Source organism: Lucilia cuprina, chromosome 2 (genome assembly GCF_022045245.1).
Source record: "Lucilia cuprina isolate Lc7/37 chromosome 2, ASM2204524v1, whole genome shotgun sequence".
NCBI lineage: Eukaryota > Metazoa > Arthropoda > Insecta > Diptera > Calliphoridae > Lucilia > Lucilia cuprina.
In genome coordinates, this window is record NC_060950.1 from 68,247,045 (window position 1) to 68,269,441 (window position 22,397).

A 22,397-nucleotide genomic window follows, 5' to 3' on the forward strand; every position below is an offset into this window, starting at 1 on the left:
AACTAGAACTGAACTAGAACTGAACTAGAACTGAACTAGGACTGAACTAGAACTGAACTAGAACTGAACTAGAACTGAACTAGAACTGAACTAGAACTGAACTAGAATCTACCTAAAGTTTTCCTTTTAGGTTTAGAAATTGATTGACTTTACTTTCTATTTTGTACTTTACGAAAGGAGTGTCTTCTTTCAAAACTATAGTTTTGTTTTATTTTTTGCTTTAAATGTAATTGTTTCCAAAAGTTTTTGCTTTTATTTACCATTACTTTCCTAGTAATTCAAATAAGTATGTGTTGTTTCGTAGGAAATGAAAACTATTTTTGCATACTTTAGTCAAGAGTGTTTAAGCAACAACTACTTGTTTCTTATGACTTATAAAATTTGCAATTATTCTTAGTTTTTGTGAAATTAGCAACAGTATTTTGTTTTATTACTTCTTTTTTTCTTTTACTTGCTGTATTTAGGCAACTGATTTACACTTAATAAACACGCACATATTTGGAAAGTTTTAAAGGTTTATGGAAGTAAATGTGGCCTTTTAGACTTGTAGGTAGTTTTTTTTAAATTCTTTAAATTTGTTTAACATTTTTAACCAAAATTTTTAAATATTTTTTTTTTTTGGATTTTAGGGCGTATGAGTAATAAGTGACTGTTAGTTTGTATTAAATGTTACTCATACGTACATGAGTTTAGTTTTTATATTTAAATTTATTTTTTTTTTTTTAATTTTTAATCTATTTTTGTTTTGTTTTGGGGTTTACTTAAATGTTAGATTGTAATTAATATTGATTATCCGCGTGTTATATGTTAAGTTTTTAAATATTAAATTTAATAAGTGTTTATGTGTAGTAATAGAGAATAAATTAATTAAATGAAATATTTAAATAAAATTTTACAGAATGTTGTGAATTAGATGCAAATTTATTTACTTTTGTTGGTTTTGGAAAAAATTTGTGCGTATTTTTTTTTTGTGTTGAATAATTAATTCCATAATCAGTTTGCCACAAAATGCTTGCATTATTATAATTTTAATCACAACAAATAAATTAATTGACTTATTTAAAGTTTTCGTTGTTGTTGTTGTTGTTGTAAAAGTGATGACAAAAATACACTTAAAGTAAAGAACAGAAATTAAAAAAAGTAAGAAATTATGGTAGGGTGAGGCCGAGCATATAATACCCTACACCTTTTACAAAAATATTATGTAATTTTGTTGCCATAATAAAGTATTTAAGTTGAATTGTATCTTGCCCCAGATATACATACTTAAGCCGTTTATTGTTGAATAAAATTGTGGACATTTAAGTGAAATTTCGATGGGGTACTTTTCAAAGGGGCTAGGGTCATATGAGGACCATTTATTATGGAACTCATGACTGTCATCATCATGACTGTCTAGTAAAGAACTTGGCTTTTGCAGCTTTTTGTTGAGATATGAGTATATTAAACATAATTATGAACTCAACAGACTTCGTTTACGGTACCATAAAAGATTATGTGCCAAATTTCATTGAATTATCTCAAAATTGCGACTTGTAGTTTGATTACAAAGTTTAAAAGCCCTATTCGGGTGTTCTGTTGTATGGAGGCTAGGTGAACTAAAGGAACGATGTTAACCATATACATTAGGCTTTGTCTACGGTACCATAAAAGATTATGTGCCAAATTTCATTGAATAATCTCCAAAATTGCGACCTGTAGTTTGATTACAAGGTTTACAAGCCCAATTCGGCTGGTTCAGTTGTATGGGGTCTAGGTGAAACAATGGACCGATCTTAACCATTTTCAATAGGCTTCCTTCCTGGGACAATAGAAGATCATGTGACTAATTTTATTGAATTATCTTCAAATCTGTAGTTTGATTACAAGGTTTACATGGACGGAGAGACGGACAGACAGAAATACATACAGGCAGACAGACAGACGGACAGACAGACAGACATGCATACATACATACAGGCAGACAGACGGACGGATGGACATAAATTAAAATTATAATTCTAAATTAAATTGTTTTTCTCAGTGTATAAGAAAAAACAGCAATTTATTCACTGAAAAAATTAACCACTTCTGTAAAAATATTTCTATCAATGTCACTAATACATATTTAATTAATTAATTTGTATGTGTATACGCATAACCACACATACTATATATATATGTATATGTAAGAATGCAATTTAAATGTTTTTGTTGTTTTTATTTTTGTATTATTATTGTTTACAGCAACAAATATTAAATGACTCTGGCCAAACAACAGTAGCGGCAGTATGTTAACAAACCAAAAATAAAACCAACAACTACAATCAACGACTATCAAAATATACATACACACACATACGCAAGCTAGGACGCATATTCAGTTAAACCATAACCAACAGTGTTTAGGAGCAGTTAGTGTGTCCCTTTTTTTAAATAACACAAACAAAGTTTTGTTTTCGACTGCAAGATCTGCTGGGCCTTAGACTCAGACTAACAAAATAGCCACAAACAACACACTCTGGTATTTAAGGCTCATTATGTTTTTATGACTTTATACTCGTCTGTTGTATTCATACATGTCATTGCATATATGAGGGTATATGTAAGTGTATATGTCCGAATAATATGTATGGAGCTATGTGGACATTGTACATATTATTAAATTAAACAGCACCAACAGGATGAGGAACAAAACAGCAGCAAAACACCAGCAACATAACTAATATAACGTTGCATATGGCAGCATAAATATGCATTGAAATAACATTACCGAGACAGAGAGTTAAAATACCTGTGATAACCCAGCAAAATGTTATAAGAGGATGAATTGACAAAAAACTTTTTATAACTTTAAAAAATGGGACATAATGTAGCTTTAGACAGAAAAAAGAGATTGGGTGATAGACTTGATTAACAGGACAAATACAATAGCTTTGATTTTGTGTGGGATTTAGATAATAGAGTAGAGAAACCCTGTAACTACAAATGAATTAGAACGAAAAACATGTTATTTCAAGAAAGATAGAGTCTGATCAGAACAAAAAAGGAATATTTGAATGTACAGTCATGGTAAAGAAGAATCAGTTAACTGGAGGTAAATTTTTAAAATATGGTTGTTCGTCCGAGTTGGAGAGCTAGAGAGCTAGAGAACCAGGTAACCTATGAACCAACTTGTTTTTCTATCAGGAAGTTCTGACAAATTATAAGAAGTGTATATCCTAAATATATTCTAAAATTAAGATGATCTTTAAGCAGCGAAATGATTGTTGTCGTCACAGTTAACCAATTGATTATCTTCTATGTTCAGCAGTAGTGGGCATACACTTTTAATATCTGAGACATGGAATTTTGGATTAACGGTAAACTGGAACACTTTACACTTTTTCAATGGCAACCTTGGCTAGAGCAACATTTTTGTGGTACTTAACTACTTCAAGAACCGGGAGGACTTCTTTGGACAAAACTTCTTTCATTAGCACCACTAAAAGTAGTTTGAGTATATATGGGAACTATGAGAACTACGTCAATAATAGCTCTAGAATAGCCAGAGATTTGCCCAATATGAAACAAACAACCTACAACTCTTATAGCAGTGAGAGTTAACTAAAGTTGAATATAGTTAACTAAACTCACCTGAAGGCTAAGCTCAAATACTAGATGTACCTGATCGAATAGCGTTGAATAGTAAAGAAAATAACTGAAAAGCATGTGGTACAAATAGAGGATCATTATAATAAAGCAGAAGACTATAGCAAATACCTGTATGAGTACATTGCTTGTCGAATGGCTTTAAAGTAGACAGAAAACTCAGGAAATTCCGTCAGCTAGAAGCCAATAAGTGTTATATCGGCAGAAACTTTATTGGCCTTTAAAAAAATACACAACAAATAACTCCTTCAGTGAAAAGTTGAAAGTCTATGCAGGATAAACAGCAATGAAAGAGCGAAATCACTTATTTTATACGAGGGAAGAGTACTAGAACTTGCACAACTGAATACTAGAGATACGATTTTAAAGATTTTAGCAAAAACCTATAAAAATTCCCTGTTATACGGATGGTGTTGAACTAGGAAACATAGGGCAACATGTACAACACTATGATAAATACGGAAACCGTATTCATATTGTGGTAAAGTGAAATAATATAAACTATAAGTGAGACATAAATGATAAGTCTTCTGGTGGATAGCTCTATAACTGCAGATCACTTTAGGTTAATCAACAATAAGCTGATCTTAAATAGAGGATTAGGAAACTTCATCGAAGAAAAGAAGCCTTAATATATTTACTATAGACTACATCATTACAAAGCTATCTTTCAGGTGGCATGCCGGGCAGTTTATTTAGTAAATCCAATTCTAAGTGGACTCAAAGGACGAATGTAGAACACACTATGAACGCTTTCATTATTGTCTTATGAGCGTCGTAAATTCAAGTACTACATTCCACAATTACTTGTCAAATTTATGCTTTAAACCTTGGACATTTTCTTTTGTAAAACACAGAATACAAGATCACTTAACTCCACATAAGCTTAAGAAATCATTGAAAGTAAATCAAGCTATAACTTCCAAATTTATCGAAACGCTGGAAAAACATTGAAATAAGGCTTGAATACCGTAAAATGGATCGAGAAGCGTTGTGACAGCTCTGCCAACCGAATGATTGCAACATTAAACAAGTGGTTCTTAAGCAATATTGGATATTTTGTGAAAACAAAGTAGTTTTATATACTAATAGTTTCTGAAGTCTGACAGAACATGTTCTATTTATAACTGATTCATTTGAAGCAAGCATTAGGGAATAATGTCAAGAATGTATGTCTAGCCATGAGTGAGTAACATTGCATTATGACAAGGCAAGATCACATGTTAAAGGTTAGTTTGTAAGGATTATTTTAAAAAGAAACCTGCCCGTCCGACTACTGCTTGCTTCGATCGTTGCAATCCTCCTTCGAAAAACGCATTATTTCGAAACAGGTGATTCGTCCTTATCCTCAAAAGATTAGTCCTAATTCAGATGTGAAATGGGGAATAACTCTAGTATCATTGCGTTAGTTTCTTAAACTCATTTAGGCTTACTCCTGATGGTGTAGTTTTTTACATCGTATACCCTGTGCTTTTGTATCTCCAAATGAGTGCTTTTTTTTGGTTTTTTCGACCATAGAATACTAAAAGATTTATAAGCTGTTGGCGACCATTTAACATCAATTGGTTATGTCCTGGTGGAGAGCTCTAAAACTCTAAAATTTTAAAACACAAATTTTATTTAAGTGTTTTAAGGTTTCAAGTTCCCTGTATGAAGATGTTGATCGATTTTAAAGGATTTCATTAGAATCAAAAAGGTATACTTTTAAGCTCATTATACCCTTCACCACTTTAGTGGGGAGGGTATATTCAGTTTGTGCTGATGTTTGTAACACACAATAATATTGGTGCTATAGTCACCGCAAAGTATACCAATCGGTTCAGAATCATTTTCTGAGTCGATTTAGCTATGTCCGTCCGTCTATCCGTCTGTCTGTCCGTCTGTCTGTCTGTCTGTCTGTCTGTCTGTTCGTCCGTCCGTCCGTCCGTCCGTCCGTCCGTCTATCCATCCGTCAGTCTGTCCGTCCATGTAAACCTTGTAATCAAACTACAGGTGGAAATTTTGAAGATAATTCAATCAAATTTGGTAAATGATATTCTATTGCCTAAGAGATAAAGCCTGTTGAAATGGTTAAGATCGGTTCCATATTTCACGTGGCCTCCATAATGCTGTACCCTCGAATAAAGCTTGTAAACTTTGTAATTAAACTACAGGTCGCAATTTTGGAGATAATGCAATGAAATTTGGCACATGATCTTTTATGGTACTGTAGACGAAGCCGACAACATCGGTTGACTTTTAACATTTTATTCGTATGCAGGTGTAGGGTATAATATGGTCGGCCTCACACGACTATAACTTCTTACTTGTTTTACTTATGAGCTCAGCTACCAAACTAAATAATCCAAAAAAAATTTCTTTACAAAGGGACAGTTATTCCTCAAAAAAATAACAGCTAAACATTTAGAACATCCTCTTTAACATTAAACAACATTATTATGAATTTTATAAAAAAAATTCTGCAAAATGTTTTCATAAAAATCCTGTCATCAAATATTTTTCATAAAATTTTTTCTAATAATCTTTAATTAATTATCATGAATAACAGCCCTAATATTCTTTTCATTTTTTCTAATAAATACGCTGGGTTGCACTTTTCATTCATACACATATCACTGTGTGTTTTATGCTCTGTTGAGTAAATATTGAGCGTGTATATTAATAGAGGTTTTCCACAAAATAATTTTTATTTTCGATTAAAAACACGCATATCAGTAGCCAAAATGGAAAAACAAAATCCTGCCAAACAACTAACCAACAACAAAAAAAATTCCATATTGGCAAGTAAAAGTCAATGTTTTATAAAGTTTTTTTTATTTCGTATTCATTGATGTTCTGTTTTTTTTTTCGTTTTATATGCACATATACAAATATACATATGTACGTGTTAGTTGTTGTTAGTTATTTACCAAATTAGCATAGATGAAGTGGTGCTATTGTAAAACACACACAAAAAAGTACATATACTGAAATAAATACTCTAAGAGTACTTAAAAAAACTGAACAACAAAACCAGACCTAAATTAATAGAGGGTTTTTATTTAGTTTTTTTTTATGATAATTACAAAAATCACGAAATGACCATTAAAGAGAAATACTTTTGAAAAAATACGTTTATATAAACCGGGTTTTGTTGTAGAGCATAAAGAAAAGGATTTGCATTACAATAATAACAATTTAAAGAACAACAAAAAAAAGAACACAATTGTTAACAATATATGAAATGAATAAAACAGCATTTAATAACATAACAATAAGGAAAGCCTATGCATGTTTGTGGACACAAACGCAAACTTTTTAATGGCACCAACTATCGAAACGTGAAGAGGTCTACGTGAAGCAACATGTGTGTTTGATTTTTTTTTTTTAGAAAAATCTTTGAATAATGAAATTTATTTAAAACAAGTAAGAGTGATATATTCGGCTGTGCCGAATCTCATATACCATATACCATAGTGTATTTAAAACATATTAGTTTTCTAATTTTTTTCCCGACTACATTAATGTTACACCAAAAGCAAAACAAAATGAACAATAACAACGTGAAACGAAATAAAAAACAAAATACACAAGGCATCTAAACCTACAGACATCTAAACATAAATAACGAAAAACACAGAAAAACAAAAACAAAATAAACAACGCAATAAAACCAACCTACATCCAAATATACGAACAGAATTCACTAAAACAAAATACACAATAACGCCAACAACATCCAAACATACAAAACGTAATAAACATCTGAAAAACCAATTACATCTACACACACGTGTACATATTTTTCTAATATACAGTGTTGTTGTTGCTTATTTAACAAAGCATGAAAAAACAAGTATGAATGTATAGTCGGGCGTAGCCGACCATATGATACCCTACACTAGTCAGTATGTACGTTAAAAATGGGGATTATTTAAAAAAATAAAGCATTTGGTTTGTTTTTTAACTTTATTTCGGAATATTTTTACTTTTTTTTTTGGCAAAAAAAGAAATTTTTTAAGAGGGCTCAAAGGGTAGTAGGGCAAAATATAGCCCTATCCTTAAAAATGTTGGTAGGGGGAGTTAAGTCTTCTTCAATATTATTTATGTAGAATTTAAAAGTGTTATTAGTGTTTGTAAGTGAATTTTGACCTTTAAGTCATTTTCTGAAGGGGAGTTTGTATGGGGGATAGGGTCAAATGAAGCACGTTCATTACAAAAATTGGTAGTGTCATTTAAAGTTCTATAAAACTAAGTTTTGTCGACTTTTGTTAACATAATATATCATTTAAATTAATTATAAGCCAAAAGGCCCTATTTGGGGGGTACGGTTGTATGGGGGCTAGTCGAAATAATGGACCGATTTTAACCATTTTCAATAGGCTTCGTGCTTGGGCCAAGAGAAGCGTGTGCGACAAATTTCATCCAATTATCTTGAAAATTGCGGCCTGTACCTTGCGCACAAGGTTTACATGGATAGCCAGCCTGGACGGACGGACATAGCTTAATCGACTCAGAAAATGATTCTAAGCCGATTGGTATACTTTAAGGTGAGTACAGGACGAATATTTTTGTATGCTACAAACATCATACAAACATAAAGTGGTGTAGGGTATAAATATGACATTTTTTGATGAAATTTTCAGAGGTTGTCTCGGATTTTTGCTCATATCTCCATTATTTACCGACCGATTTAGCGATCTTCTCGAAAGCATGTCTAACAGAATTATTGAAGATTCGGATCTCGCTGAACTGATTTCAACAGACAGACAGATAGACGGACATGGTTCAATCGACTCCGCTATCTATAAGGATCCAGAATATACTTTATAGGGTCGGAAAATTATATTATAGAAATTACAAACGGAATGACAAACTTATATATACCCTTCTCACGAAGGTGAAGGGTATAAAAATTAATTAAAATGTTTAAAGTTAAACTCTATGAAAAGTAGAGAGATAGTAGGCTAATATCTGAAAAAAATTAAGAATTTTTTATCATCTTGAATATTTGAAAAGAATTTCATTAAATTCGAATACTTTGTATTAACGTGATCATTGCCAAAATGGATAATGGTTAAAGAAACAGATGTACGAATAGACGGACGGAGAGACAGATGTAAGTACGAATTGACGGACGAGAGGACAGAGCTAAATCGAAAGCATATTGAATTTTTTAATGGACCTAGTCCTTTGTTTGTTATTTTAAGTAAAAGTTATTCGAATCGTTAAAACATTTTTTGTAAGTATTGGTTTTTCTACAAAGTTTCAGTTGCATTTTTTGTCAATGCATGAAAAATTCCTTTTTTAATGAAAATTTTTATTTTGATTTATGCACATATCTTCGATATTTATGGCGAAATTTGTTGGTTTTAAAAAGGAATTTATGCCTGACAGAATTAATAAAAAATAAGGCACCGAAAATACCTGGAATCTTCACAAAATCTATTTCAACAGACACATAGACGGACAGACATACAGGCAGAAAGAATGAAAGAAATACAGATGGTAAGACAGACAGATACATATGTTTTAATCAACTTCGCTTTATATTATTAGGATCCAGTTTATACAAATTTATATTTATTTTAAAGGGTTGGAATTTTATATTGTAGAAATTACAAACTGATTGAGAAACTCTTCTGTCGAAGGTGAAGGGTAAACATCTGATTTTCTGAAAGTAAAACTAACGACAAATATAAAGAGTTACATATGTACATCGAACCTTATTACGATGTTAATATTCATTAAATTAATAAAAGGTTTAAACCGAATTTTCAGAAGATCTTTATGTGAGTGCTAGAGCCAAATGAGGCCTGATCATTAGGATTCTAGAGCCTTCTAAATTAATAAAAGGTTTAAACCGAATTTTCAGAAGATCTTTATGTGAATGCTAGAGCCAAATAAGGCCTGATCATTAGGATTCTAGAGCCAAATAAGGCCTCATCATTAGGAAAAGCGAAAGTAGTATTGAGGTTTGTATAAAAGAAAAGTTTTACTGATTTTTGTAGAGATATCTAAACTTTTGCCATAGTAACTATATTAGGAAAGAACAGGTGTAATGAGCAAGTTTAATCTAACCCCGACAATAAAGTCGCCCAACTTCACTATTGAGATAGCTCTGTTGGATCATATTAATTGACAAGACTTTATTTCAGTGGTCACAAAGAACCACTGTGATATGTAGGAAGTAGAAAAATAGTCATGTATTCTTACCAGTCATGTTCAATACTAAAGAAAATATAAAAATTACTATTTGATAAAAAAAAGTAGCATAAATTTCCCTTTTATAGATTAGTTATTCAGTTCAGACGTATATCTGCTCTTTTAAAAAAAAATCTCTCCTTAGTGGATCTACATATTTCAAAAGACAACTAATACTGTAAAAATTTCATTATTCTTGTGCTTAGCGATGATAAATCAGTCAGTCAGTAAAACGCTTCTCTTTTATATATGTAGAAGAAGATAACATTTATATAAAAACGATATATGGCATTTTTTCTTCTAATAAAGTAATTACTCAGCTAAATCAATTTAGCTATGTCCGTCCGTCCATTCGTCCGTCTTTGTGTTTATGTAAACCTTATACGTATGCTATGCTAAATTGGTACAAAACTGCTTCAGCTGATGTTTCTAACACCCAAAATCATTGGTTCCACACCCATCTTTAAGTCTCTGTGTTTATTTAGCTACGTTCGTCCGTCTGGCCGTTTGAGCGCACGCTACAGTTCGCAATTTTCAAGATACTTTTGTCATATATTTTTCTTTTAACCAAAGGACGAAGCCTATTTCAAATTGTTAAAATCTCCTTAAAATCTCCGAATAGGGTTCTTGAACTTCGTATATTAAAGTTTGTTGTAACTCGGGCCTTATTTAACCCTAGGCCCAATACAAAATATCCGTTTAAAAAATTACTAAATTTCAAGATCTCATTTCCCTTATAAACACTAATATCACGATGAAACTCTGCATAAATAACTTTAATGTAGACGTAAATGTCTTCATCAACATCCATAGATCCATATTTAATACTGCTCGTCATTCAGAACATAATTTTTTTTAGAGAATAATAAAATTTTCAACATAATTGCAATAAAATTTTTGTTAAAACTTGCGTATGAGTAATATTTATATGCATAACAATCAATATAAAGTATACTCAAGATCAGTAGGTGTAAATTTTTTTCTCTAAGGGCGGGTTTCTTACTACTCGGTTAAATCTCACTTATAACTTAAGTTTAATTGGCCAATAACACTCAGTTAAACCAAGATAATAAGTGACGTTACTGTTTACTGAAAAACACAAAACATAGATTAAATTAGGTTTAACCAAAGAATGAAGATTATATTTATCAGAAAAACCCGCCCTAAGAGATTGCTTTGAGTAAAACTTTTTCAAAATTACTTACAAAGTTACCTTTCTAAAAAAAAAACAAGTCCATCAATTGAGGACTTGCATTTGCTTGCATCTTTCAGAAATATATAAATTGTCACTAATGCCACGATAAAATTCTGTATAAATAATTTTAATACAGATGTAAATGCCTCTATCAATATCCATACATCCGAAAATCACTTTTTTGACAACATAATCAAATTTTCAACATAATTGCAATTAAATGAGTAATATTTATATACATAACAATCAATATAAAGTATACTCGAGATCAGTAGATATAGATTTTCTCTAAGAGAAGGTTTTTGAGGATTTAAAGTTAGTTATAGTCATCTTTCAAAATTATAAAATGTCACTAATGTCACGATAAAATTCTGCATAAATAACTTTAATATAGACGTAAATGCTTATATCAATATCCATAGATCCTTATGCAATATTTAAAAATTTATTTAAAAATCACTTTTTTTACAACATAATCAAACTGCATTTATGTTGAAATGCAATTAAATTTTTGTTTAACTTTGCGTATGAGTGATATTTATATACATAACAATGAATATAAAGTATACTCGAGATTAGTAGGTGTACATTATTTCCTCTAAGAGATTGCTTTTGAGTAAAAAAAAATTTCAAAATTACTCAGTTTTATAAAGCACAGTTAAATATACATAACAATCAAATCATTGTTATTTTCTAAACAAGTAGGAAAGTATAGTCGGGCATGGCCGACCATATAATACCCTACACCATGAGTATATTTTTAAAGTTTTTACTTTTTATAAAGAAACTTTTATGTTGAATATTTTTCCAAAATATTTAAGCAATTTATTGATAAAAAACTAAAATTTCTAAATGAGGCTTTATATAGGTCAAATTGGGCCGATCCTCGGTAAATTTGGGAAAAGGATATATTTTTAAATAACAGTTAGTTTTGTTGAGTTTCATTACGATACAAATGGTTACAAGTCAATTTTAGACGTTTTAGACATTTTTTGAAGGGGGGTTTGTATGGGGGCTAGGGTCAAATAAGGGCCGATCCTTACGAAAATCTGCAGTGTCATAAATACTTATGTAAAACTTATTTATGCCAATTTTTAGAGAGATAATAGAATATTTGACGTAATTATGGCATAAAAAGTTCAAATCGGGAGGTACGGTTGTATGGGGGCAAGGTGAAATAATGGACCGATTTCAACCATTTTCAATAGGCTTCGTCCTTGTGACAAAAAACATGCTTGGTCCAAATTTCATCAAATTATCTTGAAAATTGCGGCCTGTACCTTGCGCACAAGGTTTACATGGACATCCAGTCAGCCAGCCAGCCAGCCAGCCGGACAGACGGACGGACATGTCTTAATCGACTCAGAAAATGATTCTGAATCGATCGGTATACTTTAAGGTGGGTATTGGACCAATATTTTTGTATGTTGCAAACATCAGCACAAACGTATAATACCCTCCCCACTATAATGGTGTAGGGTATAAAAACAAGTCCATAAATTGAGGACTAACATTTACTTGCATCTTTCAGAAAAATATAAAATGTCACTAATACCACGATAAATTCTGCTTAAATATTTTTAATGTAGATGTAAATGCCTCTATCAATATCCATAGATCCATATTTAAATTGCCCCGCATAAGCAGTCTTTTAGAAAATCACATTTCCTTGACAAACCTTACGTATGAGTGATATCTATATGCATAACAATCATATAAAGTATACTCAAGATCAGTAGGTATCCATTATATCCTCTAAGAGATTGTTTTTGAGTAAAAATTTAAAAATTACTTAGTTTTATAAAGCTTAGTTAATATACATTAAAAACCAAATCCTTGTTATTTTCTGAAAATAATTCAGAAAAATATAAAAAAAACATTCATTATATGAAATCCTTTAACTACTGTTTTAAATAAATCACACTTTAATAAAAAAACATCACAAATATTTGTTTGAATCAAAATACGTTGGTTACATTAAACACTTAATAAATTTTTTATTCATTTTTTTTATTTTACTTTATTTTTTAGGTTCCAGCCAACCAACATCAACATAAATGGCGGGAACACGCGATTTTGAATTAAATACGTGCAATTTTTCTTTGTTTTGTTGTTTAAACTATGAATTTTTAATGATTTTGTTTACTGGTTAGTTAAGGATTAATTATTTTTTTCAATTTAAAAAAAAACTTTTTTTTATATTTTTAATAAAACATTAAAATTTTGATTTTTATTTTAAATTTTAAATATTTTTTTTCAAATTTTTCTAATTTTTTTTGTATTAAATATAGGAAAACTTCCGTAACATTACAACCGTTTGCGGTAAAGTTGTCGTTAAACTGATTTTTGTTTTAACGTTATAACACATTCGTTGTGCCTGTACTCGTTGCTGCTGCTGCTCATCGTTTTTCTATTTTTCAAGCTTCGTTTAACGTTTACGAACATATACAGTTGTTGTTGTAGTGGTCTTTATCCTTTTGCCTTCCTTTTGCTCTTTGCTGTATTTGTGTTTGTTTTTGTTATAAAATAAAAACACCACAAACACCTACCGTTATATGTGTTTAGGTGTGTGTGTGTGTGAGATTGTTTTTTGTTATTTTTTTTTCATTTCAACGTGTGCGTTCATTTGTTTTTTTTTCTCCCAACCAGTTTTAAGGAGGACGAATCAAACGACTGTGATTTTTATTTTACTTGTGTTTCGTTGTGTTTGTTTGTCTACATCTAAATGTATTAGTTTGTTTGATTATTTGATACTGTCGCTGAGAGTAGGTGTTTGTGTGCTTGTTACAGGCATGTGCTTTTTTTGCGATATTCGTATTTGTGCAAAAAACATTTATATTGTAATATTGTTGTTGTTGGGTATTTTTTTTTCTCTAAATCTTAAAAATAAAACAATTTTATATTGTTAAATAGCGAAGGGTGGTTGGTTGTTTGTGCATAATAACGGTAAAGTGTGGTGAAAAACTGTTCAAATGTTGCATGTAATTCGAGGTGAGTTTTATGAAAGTAGGTCGTGAAGTTTGATTTGAACAAAAGGGGAAATGTTCTTAGTATGGAAAAGGAGAAATTTAAAACAAATTGTAAAAAAGGAGAAGTTGTTGTCGATATATGCAGTAATAAACCCAACTTAAATTTGTCAATGACTTATAATTGCTACCTGTTACACAAAATATACATATGGTTACATTATAAGTAGTCAAATAACGGTATATAAATTGATACCTTCTCATTTTTTGTAAGAAGTTAAAGAAGTTGTATATGTTATTCACATGATTTACATTGGCTACATTATATTGAAGACCCAGAAACAGAAATCCAGGCAGAAGTTGTGGATTGAAAAAAATATCGCGCCCATAGCCAATAATATATTTACCGACAGTCAGAAGATAATTAATGATATTGGAACGTAAGAAAGTTTTAACTGAATACTCTCCTAGAGGTAAGGTTTAGATAATGTAGGTACCATGACACTCGGGAATAGTTGGCAAATGTAATTGCTTTAAAGGGAAGGGAACTCGAGGTAGTTTACATGGTAAGCGCTAAATGCAACAAAATGTGGATTAAAAATATTGGTAAGAGAATCCCATAAGCCCTCGTGAAATAATGAAAAGGTCCTCAATCCCCGTTACAAATGCCTCCAATCAGCCGGAACTAGAAACTGCTATAGCCAGAGATTAGAAAGCTCGAGTAATCCAGCAAAGTGCTTGGGTATAGATTGGCACATACATATACAAAAACTGCCACTTGAGTTCTTTATTGAAGAATACAGGGGCGATGACAGACCGTTGTCAAGTCTACCCAGTTGATAAAAAAGACCACCATGAAATATGACCGTCAAGGCAGGTGTTCACATTAAGCACTCAAAATTTATTATCATAGTCTAGTCATAGTCTAGTCATAGTCTAGTCATAGTCTAGTCATAGTCTAGTCATAGTCTAGTCATAGTCTAGTCATAGTCTAGTCATAGTCTAGTCATAGTCTAGTCATAGTCTAGTCATAGTCTAGTCATAGTCTAGTCATAGCTAGTCATAGTCTAGTCATAGTCTAGTCATAGTCTAGTCATAGTCTAGTCATAGTCTAGTCATAGTCTAGTCATAGTCTAGTCATAGTCTAGTCATAGTCTAGTCATAGTCTAGTCATAGTCTAGTCATAGTCTAGTCATAGTCTAGTCATAGTCTAGTCATAGTAGTCATAGTCTAGTCATAGTCTAGTCATAGTCTAGTCATAGTCTAGTCATAGTCTAGTCATAGTCTAGTCATAGTCTAGTCATAGTCTAGTCATAGTCTAGTCATAGTCTAGTCATAGTCTAGTCATAGTCTAGTCATAGTCTAGTCTAGTCTAGTCATAGTCTAGTCATAGTCTAGTCATAGTCTAGTCATAGTCTAGTCATAGTCTAGTCATAGTCTAGTCATAGTCTAGTCATAGTCTAGTCATAGTCTAGTCATAGTCTAGTCATAGTCTAGTCATAGTCTAGTCATAGTCTAGTCATAGTCTAGTCATAGTCTAGTCATAGTCTAGTCATAGTCTAGTCATAGTCTAGTCATAGTCTAGTCATAGTCTAGTCATAGTCTAGTCATAGTCTAGTCATAGTCTAGTCATAGTCTAGTCATAGTCTAGTTATAGTCTAGTCATAGTCTAGTCATAGTCTAGTCATAGTCTAGTCATAGTCTAGTCATAGTCTAGTCATAGTCTAGTCATAGTCTAGTCATAGTCTAGTCATAGTCTAGTCATAGTCTAGTCATAGTCTAGTCATAGTCTAGTCATAGTCTAGTCATAGTCTAGTCATAGTCTAGTCATAGTCTAGTCATAGTCTAGTCATAGTCTAGTCATAGTCTAGTCATAGTCTAGTCATAGTCTAGTCATAGTCTAGTCATAGTCTAGTCATAGTCTAGTCATAGTCTAGTCATAGTCTAGTCATAGTCTAGTCATAGTCTAGTCATAGTCTAGTCATAGTCTAGTCATAGTCTAGTCATAGTCTAGTCATAGTCTAGTCATAGTCTAGTCATAGTCTAGTCATAGTCTAGTCATAGTCTAGTCATAGTCTAGTCATAGTCTAGTCATAGTCTAGTCATAGTCTAGTCATAGTCTAGTCATAGTCTAGTCAAGTAAACAAATAGCCAGAGAGGAAACAGGCAGATGATAGACGGACAGACATGATTGTTATTGTTGGCATTTTGATCTAGTCCAGTTATTTCCACATCTTAAGACTCTTTCGAAATTCATTAATCCCTAACTACAATAGAAAAATCAAATTAAAATATTTATGTTTTTTAGTTAAATATTTACAATGTTTCCATATCAACTTTTTGATTTAATAAATGTGAAATTTAACAACTGTTTCAGCTATTAAATTCGCTAATAAAATTCACTAAAAAATCAAAATCATAAAAATTTTGTACAAACAAAAAAACATCACCAAATTGCTATTTAGCATGTAAACAATAACTACTAGCATTAAAGCAAAAAATTTTATTCAAATCCACAAAAACACTTAATGAGATTTTAAAGGCTCTTAAAATAAAATAAATTAAACTCTTAATAAAGTCGATACTTAAAACTCCGCAAAAAATTTGAAATAAATTTAAAAAATCTAAGTTTTAGCAAAACTAATAAAGCAATTTATTGCTAACAGCCAACCAACATTGAAAGTAATAAATAAATTTTCAATATTAGTGCCAGTATGTGGCTGGTACGCGTTAGAAATTTAAACTAGAATAGCAGAAGTGGTGGGAATACAGAAATCGAAAATATGAGCAAAAGAAGAAACTTATTCCATACACAGGTAATAATTGCGTCAATATATCAAGTATACATATTAGTTAACGTTTATAAATATAGAAATGAAATAAAAAATCACCTGCTAAGTTAGAAAAATTGCACATAATTGTAGACAAAACTATAATAGAGTTTATCCGTTATATAGCTACATATTAGCAGACATAAATATATTAAAGCCTTTTGGGGTAGGCAACATGTTTGCTTGAGTTTTCCTCTCTTTCTTTCTTTGCCTTTGTATACAACACCATCAAATCATTTTGAACTTGCGTGCCAATGTATTTTTTTTTTTCAACTCAATTATATTTTCTTTTTGTTTTCAATAGTTTTTTATTTGTTCCAACTATGTTGTAATTTCCGCCTTCACTTTTTCTTAGAAGACAAAAAATTCTTCTAGATGTTATGAAAAGAAACTTAAAAGTGTATTTTTTTTACATTTTAAAGGCGATTAAAGGATAAGCCTTATATAGTTATGAACTATAGATAAATATATGATATGCATAGTAAACAAGTTGTATATTCGAGCGGTACGCCGATTGTTTGTTACCCTACATTGGAATTCAAACTATTTCTATTGACATCTGTTTGAAAATAAACCGACAAACAGTTATTGCATATAAACTTAGTAATAGACCACTAGAAATATGTGTTTTTTGTTGCACTTGGAAAAAAATCATTAGAATAATTATGTTTTAGAAATTTTTAGATATTTTTTGATGGAAATAGATTTTGTAAATATAAAAACCTTATCAATTATACTATCACCTAAAGTAGGTTCAATACCATAATTGCATAAACATTTAAAAAGTTCATTTAAAGAATATGTCTTTATGACCTTTTAAGAAACTTGACTCTAATAGAAAAGATTTCCAGATTTGAAAATCGAACAAGTTCATTCACATAGATTGTCATTCAGTCAGAAGCCTTGTACGCTAAATTATTATATAAAAAGTATTTAAAATTTCGTTATTAGGTACTTATTGAATGAAATTTCAAAAAAGAAAAAAATGTCCCTTTGCAGGTTATGGTTCACTTAAGGTCATAAACGAAAAAGTACCAAAAACTTTCCTCGTACAGATTCTCTTTGAACCAGAATTTTTTTCTTTTATGTATTCTTATTCAATCAGAATTGTGTTCTTGTATTTTTGATCCATATTATGGAAAAACTAAAATAATTTTTTGAAAAATGAAAAAGAATTACAGTTCCTCCTTTTGATGAATTCGCTCTCATTCAGGACCCTTTTGTTTTATCTCAATAGCAACGAGTTCCCTCTATCAGTATCGATCATTTCCATATTTAAGAAATTTATAATGGAGAAACGAAAAAATATCTTTTTAATAGTTAGTTATTTAGTTAGTTAGTTAGTTAGTTAGTTAGTTAGTTAGGCACTTAAGTATGTCTCTCTGTAAAAATCTTTTTTTTATTAATATTGGTTTATCAAGTAAGAAATTATAGCCCGGCGAGACCGATCAAACAATACCCTACACCTGCTCAAAAAGTAAAATGTGATTTAGTTTTCATTGATTTATGTACTTAAGCCATTCATGAGGATCATCAAGACTAGTATAGAATTTGCTTTTGCTAAAATTTTGAATAGGTTTTGTCCCTGGGAGAATAGAAGATCATATACCAAATTTCATTGAATATATAAGCTACTAGCATACCCTGGGTGCTTCGCTACCCTAACTATGTTCAATATAATATCGTAAAAATATCAAAATGTACCAACGGAAAAACGAAAAAATACAAAGATCTCTTTCAAAAAATTCTCATTTAATAAGGACCGTGTATTCCGGTTAACCATTATAAGGAATCCATTTGAATAATAGAAAAGTACCAAATAGTTCCCACTTCCAGAATATTATTCAGTCAAGACCATGTATGTTAAAATTAATGTTCCTAGTTTGAATATTTTAGAAAATTAAAAAAGTACAATTTATGAGATAAAAAGTACTAAAAAGTTTTCTCTTAAAGGATCTTATTCAATGAGGACCGTTTATGTTTAATAATCATGTGTTTTCAGTTCATATTAAAGAACATACATAGAGTAGCATTTGAAGGAAGAAAAAGTACCAAAAGTGGAATAAAGTTTACCTAAGTGGAAAGTACTAATAAAAAAAGTACAATATTTCCCCTTTTCGCTTAGAAGTATACTTTTTCGAGAATTAAGTTTACAAAATGTTCCGTATTTATTAAATCTACATACTTATATCAAATCTGCATTCATTTATTCCAGAAAAATTGTACTTTAAAAAAGGTAACAAACAATTTATTCGAATTTGGTCCTATACAGGCCTTAGTGCTCGAATTCCAAAATAATATACCAGAAGCTTATTTTGTGTGAGTAAATAAACTACTTTTTGAAATTTTATAAAAGTTGTCTCAATGAGTTTGAGTAAAATTAAATTTCCCGTTTTTGCCCTTTTTGGTACTTTTTTACCCAGTGAAATAGCAAAAATTTTATTACAATACAGAGTTAGTCCGTAATTTAATATGAATAATTCAATAAACCGAAAAAGTTTTCTTAATGTGCTAAAAAAAAGTACCATAAATACAGTTTTGTCCCTTTTACACCCAAAAAAAAGACTGAATTTTAAAAAAAGTACGAAACAGTTGTCTCATAATTTTGAGAGATGTATCCAAAATATTTAGAAAAATTTGATTATGTTAATTAGTTTAAAAGTTATAAAGGGCTGAAAAAGGTACCAAAATCACCTTTGCTACACATTTTAACCCTTTAAAAGTACGAATTTAAAAAAAAAGTACCAGACACCCATCTGCTCATTTTAAGAGTAGATACAGGTGCATTTAAAATGTTTTTTGTATCACTAATATTATGTAAGATATTTAAGAAAACCTGCTTTACCCGTTTTTTTCCTTTTTACCCGTAAATGTGCATATTTCCAAAAATCCCTCCTTAGTGGACCTACATAACCAAAAACACATCTACTGTCAAAATTTCATGATTCTAGGTTCAGCCGTTTGGGCTGTGCGATGATGAATCAGTAAGTCAGTAACGCTACTCTTTTATATATATAGATTATCAAAGTTTTTTAATTCATTTGAATTTGAACTAAATTGTTAATAAATTCGGTAAGAGTAAAATATTAAACAAATTTTTTTAGGATTTTTCAGGATATACACGTTATAGTGCTAATACTTAGAATATAAATTCTTACATACTTATCCGTGTGATATCACCTTTCGTATTAGAACGTGGTTGTTGAAATTTGTCATTAGGTGTTTTCTTGTTTTGAATTTTTTACAGTTTTTTTTCAGCTTTTTTTTTTTTTTTTTGACCGGGCGCTGACGTCCCTTGATAAAATACAACAAGTAGGAAAGTATAGTCGGGCATGGCCGACCATATGATACCCTACACTATGAGTATATTTTTACAATTTTTACTTTTATAAAATTTTTATTTTTTGTAAAGAAACTTTTATGTTGAATATTACCATAATTCCAAAATATTTAAGCCATTTATTGATATAAAACTAAAATTTCTAAATGAGGCTTTATATAGGTCAAATATGGGCCGATCCTCGGTAAATTTGGTAAAAAGGATATATTTCTAAATAACAGTTAGTTTTGTTGAGTTTCATTGCGATACAAATGGTTACAAGTCAATTTTAGACGTTTAAGTCATTTTTTGAAGGGGGGTTTGTATGGGGGCTAGGGTCAAATATAGGCCGATCCTTACGAAAATCTGCAGTATAATTTATACTTATATAAAACATATTTGTGCCAATTTTTAGAGAGATAGCAGAATATTTGACGTAATTATAGCATAAAAAGTTGAAATCGGGAGGTACGGTTGTATGGGGGCTAGGTGAAATAATGGACCGATTTCAACCATTTTCAATAGGCTTCGTCCCTGTGCCAAAAAACATGCTTGGTCCAATTTTCATCAAATTATCTTGAAAATTGCGGCCTGTACCTTGCGCACAAGGTTTACATGGACAGCCAGCCGGACAGACGGACGGACGGACGGACATGTCTTAATCGCCTCAAAAAATGATTCTGAATCGATCGGTATACTTTAAGGTGGGTATTGGACCAATATTTTTGTATGTTACAAACATCAGCACAAATTTATAATACCCTCCCCACTATAGTGGTGTAGGGTATAAACATTGAAAGAATATAAAACAGTTACTCATTAAAGCAATTTTTCTCAATACCAACTTGTTAAAGCAAACTTTTTTAAAAAAGACAACCATCCTAAAGAGTTTAAGTGTTTTCCATAGTATGTTCTACAAAGTCATAATAACACCAACAACAACAAAATAAAAACAAAATAATTTCTTTACGAATGTTGGAAATTTGACACCTGATAATTGCTTTTTTGTCATACTCATACCCCTTAAACCACCATAACAACGGTTAGTTTTATTGTTTATAAATAAAAAGTTATTAAAATAAAGAGGTAAACTAACTAAAATACAAAAAAAATATAAATATAATATAACATGCGATATTTGTGATACAATAGAATTCTTTTACTTTTTCACATAAATTGCAATGACTTTATACTAAGTATTTCTTTTTTTCATGATAAAAAATTATAATGTAAATTATAAATCTTTTACAAAACTTCTGTCTCATCTAAATACATAATAAGAATTAAAATTCTTATCTCTAGTGTCAATGTCCAACAGACTGTTTCATAATAATTACTTATCATACTTATTCATTATCTGTAATATAAATATGCGCCACCCCCTTGGCTTGAAAAAATAACAATATAATTTTATCTTTTTGCCAGTCACTCGTCTTAGTGGTTGAAACTAAAAATACACAATATTTTAATTACTAATTGACACGTTCTACAGAAATCAGAATTAATAATAAGTTAATAATTGATAATGAATTACTATGGAAATCTTGATAACATAATTTTAAAATAAATATAACTGACCTATTACCAGAAATGATGATTAGTTAATTATTAAAAAAAAAAGTATTTATGGAGGTAAGTACATAGCATATTATTAATATCTAATGTGAAATTTCTGGGCAAATCATGACTTTTAATTTTTCTTGTTTATTTGTTTTGCGCTTTAAGTAAGTGACTCAAAGTGGAAAAGATACAGAAGCACAGTGGTGAAGTTTGTAAAATTTTTGTTGCAGAATATTGTTTATTTCAATTTAATATTAAATTATTATTTCACTTAATATTTGAATTTAAAAAAAAAAACTCAAAATGAAGTAGATATAAAAGCACAATGGTACAAGTTGCAAAATTTTAATTGCCAAATATTGTTAAATTTAATTTAATACAAAAATTTTTTATTTCTCTAAATATTTTAAATTAATATAAGATTTTCAGCATTAATCCTAAAAAAAGATTTTTTCATTAAAACATCGAAATTTTTTAGAAGAATCCATTTTTTTTATGAAATCGCAATTTTTAGTTTAAATTAAAATTTTCAATAAAATTCCATTTTTGATAGAAATTAAAAATTATAGTTAAAATATAATTTTTTAGTAAAAATTACAATTGTTATTAAAAATTCTAGTTTTCAAAAAATATTAAAAATTAAAATTTTAAGTTGATATATAAATTGTTCATTAAAAAAATCCAATTTTCAGAAAAAAATAAATTTTTAATTT

The 22,397-nt window shown here is 30.2% G+C and overlaps 1 protein-coding gene across 1 annotated transcript in view; it reads left to right on the plus strand.

Moving 5' to 3' along the window:
- LOC124421281 overlaps nucleotides 1–13,093 on the plus strand; it is a 20,171-nt gene extending 7,078 nt beyond the window's left edge. Inside the window, exon 3 of the mRNA XM_046956186.1 lies at nucleotides 13,040–13,093. Coding sequence (XP_046812142.1) covers nucleotides 13,040–13,093 — 54 coding nt within the window. The remainder of the gene's footprint in view (nucleotides 1–13,039) is intronic.
- The last annotated feature ends 9,304 nt before the right edge of the window (nucleotides 13,094–22,397 follow it).